Below are 5,446 nucleotides of genomic sequence, written 5' to 3' on the forward strand. Positions count from 1 at the left end.
CCCCCCCCCCACAACCCCCCCCCCTTTTTTTCTTTCAGAAAAAGCTCTTAGTGACCTTCTAACTTGTACTTCATCTTGGCTTCTCCTAACTTGGCTTTGACATCTTGTATTGTTTTCTTGCTTCGACATACTTGGAAATTTTGCGTTAAATTCATGTACTTGGAAATTTTATGTTAAATTCATGTACTTGGAAAGTACGTTAAATTCATGTACTTGGAAAGTACGTTAAATTCATGTACCTATCGTATTTTCTCAAAAAATAATAGCATAGGCATTGACAGTAACAAGTGACATACTGATGGATATGGCCATTTGTAGTGCAGCTCCCACCAATTAAGAAGCTTTTGTCGAGCCTCCTTAGGGAGCTTCCCTTTCTTTTTCTTCTTGGAGAGTTCGTGTCTTAGGCTGCTCAGATATCCACTGTATTTCTTCAGTAGATGGTGCTTCAGCTCTTTGTCTTCAGCTCGCGGGTCAATCTCTGGGTGTTCAGCTTCACCTCCACTGCCATCTTGGTCTTCTTCAGACGAAGCAACTCCTTCACACTTCTCATCTAAAAAATTATAAAGTTGAAGGGAAGATTCAATAGCATGTTAACTTCTTAGCTATTATATGAATTAAAGCCCTTGAATTTTAAGTTATTTTTTATCGATAGATTACTTAAAAAGCATATTATTTTGGTCATTAGTTATGTAACATATAAAAAGTTGTACTTTTTCAGGAAAGGCAAGATGTCAAGGACACAAGGTAGCCAATCGTAATCCGCATCTAAAGTATTAAAGAAGGTCCTTACATCTCTTCATTTTCTATAGAACATATGTTTCTCGACTAGAACTACAAACCCAACAGCTTGTCCATATAGCTCCTCTTCTAACTCACAATTTAACATTGCAAAGCTTGACAACAAATTATAATAAATCTACTCTCATATACAACACTATGCATAGTGTGATGAGTTATAAACTTAAAAGTGGTTATAGGTATAAAATAAGAAAATTTTCCGCATTGCCTCTTGAAAGTCTTAGTAAACACCTTATAAAGTCAATGTCCTGGAAAGCTGTATCATAAAAACTACTTGTTTAGTATTCTTGAACCTAATCATGACAAGTGTCATAAATACTATCTTTCGGCCCTTAAACAAAAGTTATGATTGTAAAATGATGAAATATACTGTCAAAACATATTTCATTAAATGTAATAAGAAATTACAGGATGAACCATGAAGCATGAGACCAAAACATATTTCAAGGGAAAGAATATATAAGATGATTGAATAAATCAACAATTTAATATGAGCTTGAAGTCATTATTTGAAATATAATCGTAACAAGAAGGAAAAACAATCTCGAATTTCAAATCAATGGAATTGTTTTCTTATGGCTTAGCTATCAATTAAAGGCTTTCCGGGATAATGTAGTCACATTTAGAATATCTGTTTTGTAGTTTCTCCATGAGAGATTTGATTATATAGTAGAAAAAGAAAAACTAATGTTTAACTTCAAGTTATATTTACATAGCACTATGGTATAAATAGTACAGCTGGTCAAATCATGCACAAAGCTCAAAATAAGAACTAACCAAATAACTTATTTAAGGGGAAAAAATAACAACATTTAAGAAAAAACTACATAAAAAGGAGTTGTCTAACATATATAAGAAACTGTCAAAGGAGAAATTAACATCACAAAGCATTTTAAACTTAATGTAAACTTAGTAGCTAGGTGTCAAGGCTTGACCACAATATAAAATTATAAACATTATCTCTAATCTCTCCCGTGTGAAATGAGAGCTCCACACCAGCTCCTTGATGTTGTAATAGTGCCTGGGATATTTGATCCCATCCTTTTCCTCGTTAGAAAAGAAAAAAAGGAAAAAAAGAAAGGAAAAAAATAGCTCCTTGCTGTCCTCAACCAGAAGAAAGCCGCAAACAGAGTCAAACATCATGTACATATGTGATACAGTTCAAGAGCTAGTTATCGCAAAACTTAAAGGGTTAAACTTAATCTTCATCAACACTAAATAATAATTAATTAATTTTAAGGTTCGATTATTTAGGAGACTTCTGATAACTAACTTCAAATTTTATGCATTGCTTGCATTTTAAGGCTTTATTATTTGGTGCAATTAAAGTTTCAGCTTCATTATTATATTCTGTCTTCCCTTCTAGCTGAGATTTTCTAGTGCATCTCTTTATACCTCATTTCTTCACCATTTTATTAATTACTTTTCTTTTATTACTTATGATGGAACTTATCAATTGTACTAGGGACAATTCTTAAGTTTGGCAACTACATATAGCAAGAATAATTACACCTGTACGTACTATGAGACCCTATTTAAAACTACCACCATGAACAATAATACATAAGGGCATCTCCAACATAGCGACAAAATGCCGCAAACAGTGCATTTTCCGCTGCGTTTCTTCTCCAATCGAGCCACATTTCTTGCGGCATTTTAGCGAATTTGAACAGTGCGACGCCAAATATGGTGTCGCCAAATATGGCGTCGCATTGTTCCTCGATGCATTACTGTTTCCTTTTTTCCTTTTTTTATTTTTTATTTTTACCTCTTAATTTTATGTATTTATAATTTGACCCCAACTGTTTTATTTAAATTTATAAAACAACCCCAATAATATTTAAATTTTATAATTTTTACCCCAATTGTATAATTTGGACAAAATAAATTACTTTTTAAAAATAAAAATAATATTAAAATTTACAGTACATTATTATTAATTATAATATTAAAATATAGACATTATAACTAAAGTCCCATGAAATACAAATTAAAAATATAAAGAGCAATCCTAATACATAATTCAAATATAAATTATATAACTGAAATACATAACATATAAAAACTGACACATATAATATAAAATTTCTTTAAAAAAAAACATAAAATATAAACTAAACATATAACATTACATAAGATGGACAAGCATCTCTCAATAATCTAGTAGTAGATCGAATACAGAGTCTCCAATATTATTAAAATAATTGCCAAAATTAGAAGCAGACCCTTGTTCTTGTTGATTTTTTTTTGTATTATTTTAATTTGTTGAGCTCGAACGTACTGATGTACGTTTGGACCAGCAATGATTTTCAAATCTTTCATTATAATTTTTCATTCATCTCTATCTTTTTTCATGGCTATCTTCTCTTGTTAGATATCAAATGCTACTTGCCTGTCCAAGCTCGTCTTTTCTAACGTGTCTATAAGTCGGTTGTTATTTGTGTCGATGGAATCCACTACACTTGACTCATGATCATCATTTTTTCTTTTCAATTTGATTTTTTTACCCTAATAGGTCGTTCAGGTAGAGTAAATGATGACAGTCTAGGAGATGTTGATATAGGAGATTCCGGAGTAGGATTATCTGATTGTGACGAGTCAAAGTTCACACTTTGGGGTTGTCTTCGACCAACTTGTCTTGCTATGAGGACATCATCTTTAAATTTTTTAAAAATTTTAACCATATTCTAGATATGATCAAATTTGAAACTTTTTTTGTATTCTAGATATGATCAAATTTGAAACTTTTTTTGTACTTTGGTTCTTGCATAAATAACATCTTTGCTCGAACTAACTGTAAATTATAGCGAATATCAAGTTATGTATTTCAACAATAATAATAAATTTCAAAAGATAATTAATAGAATATTTACAATATCTTTATCTGAAGCTTCAAAAGATAATTAATAGAATACTTACAATATTTTATTGTTTTATTAGTTTAATTTTTTAAATAATAAATCATTTTGTTTAAAAAATATGTGAAAAAAACAAAATTTGATGTGGGGTTAATTGTTGAAGTAGTTAAAAATATAGGGAATAGAAAATAATGATATAAAAGTAGATAAAAAGAAATATACTGAGAATATTCTTTTTTAGTGCAAAAAATGGTGTAATGGGTTGAATATGAATTACTGTTTGATGTGAATTTTACACCATTTTGGTGCAAATTTTGCACCATTTTAGTGCGATGGGTTGGAGATGGCCTAAGAACAGCTACTATGAGCACAGAAGAAGAGAAGACAAAAACTCATTCCACAATATAAGCGCGTTGTATCAATCAATACTATCATATACAGTACAAAACTAAATGTGTGATTCATATTTTGTTCGTCCATATGAATGTACTACGTATTATTATTCTAATAAAAATTTTAGCTACGCTCATGAGTATAACCGTTGTAATCTTTTTAAACAAATATTCTATCACTAAAAGATCAGCAATAAAAGAAGAATTAATCTAGATTCTAATTATGGATCTTGTTCCGTATTTATTTATTTATTTTCACTTCAGCCATATGCATAGAATAGTAACTAAAGCAACTCACAGTAGTCACATTTTTAACATGTAAATTGCAGCAATTTACTTTTTTGTAGGATAATCAATAAAATGAAAATAAACAGAAGATGAAACCTCAAAATTTCAGTGTGCCTTAGGAGCATTATAACAAGGGAACAAAACCCATATGGCTATCTTGTCATGGGGTCAAACCCTGACACCTTGATTAGAATCGCATCCTAAGGCTCTAACCTACTTTTAAAAAAAACACCAACAAAGTAGCAAGAAAGAGAGAGGGAGAGAGAGGGGGAGGGAGAGAGGGAAAGATCAGAGAAATGAGTCAAATGACTACAAGTTTGATGATAACAATACCCATTAGTTTCGAGGTAAACCAGTATTCTCTTTGGAACCCTAAATCTTGGTCCTTTGTTTATCTAGATTATTGACCACCACCAACGTGTGTGATCTCCTCACCTCTCCTTCTCAAATATTTTATGTGATTAGCAGATGAAAGTAGATCATTATGGGATAAACTAAACAAACTCCTTGTTATTGTTGTTTGTTTGTGGTTGCTCTTGTCCAAATTGAACATTTAAAAAAATGAATAAAAAGAGGACTCCTGTTACACTATACCCTCGTGATTAAATGTGTCGTAGCCAAAAATAAACTCGCTAGATATCAACGTGGTTGTTATTTAATTTACAAAATATCAGCTTAACTGTTCACTGATCTATTGATACCATCAAAAGAGGAAAAAAAAAGAGCCCCAGATGCCTCTCTTTTTCCCCCGCGTGAAACAAGCGAGACTCAGCCTCAGTCTCCTCGATCGTATGATTAGCTGTACGTGCTTTAAATTGCTCAAAAAACCCTAAAACTAATTAATTACCGGTAGAAAAAATTGAAGCAGTAGCTCCATTGGTGATTGAATTGAGCTGAGACTCGACCCTCCTCAAGAAATCCATGGCCTCTTGCAACGGCCTCGTCAGCTCTTCTCTGTACTTTACAAGCATATTACAGTACGCTTCCTGTTGAAAAGAAATCAAAACTTTATAAAAGGAAAAGTTATTACAATGAAAGATTGAATAAAATATAAGAACCATGAACTGGTCTAGTTCTGGGTCTGCTGAGCTGGCATCGCGTCGGCAGCTC

At 31.8% G+C, this 5,446-nt stretch overlaps 1 protein-coding gene across 1 annotated transcript in view; it reads right to left on the reverse strand.

Moving 5' to 3' along the window:
• The window catches only part of LOC109833184 (homeotic protein knotted-1-like), a gene marked incomplete at its 3' end in the record, with an annotated part of 5,793 nt that continues 643 nt past the window's right edge, over nt 297–5,446 (reverse strand). Inside the window, 3 exon segments of the mRNA XM_020400759.1 lie at nt 297–550; nt 5,184–5,322; nt 5,395–5,446. Coding sequence (XP_020256348.1) covers nt 297–550; nt 5,184–5,322; nt 5,395–5,446 — 445 coding nt within the window.

Source organism: Asparagus officinalis, chromosome 3, assembly GCF_001876935.1.
Source record: "Asparagus officinalis chromosome 3, Aspof.V1, whole genome shotgun sequence".
NCBI classification, from domain to species: domain Eukaryota; kingdom Viridiplantae; phylum Streptophyta; class Magnoliopsida; order Asparagales; family Asparagaceae; genus Asparagus; species Asparagus officinalis.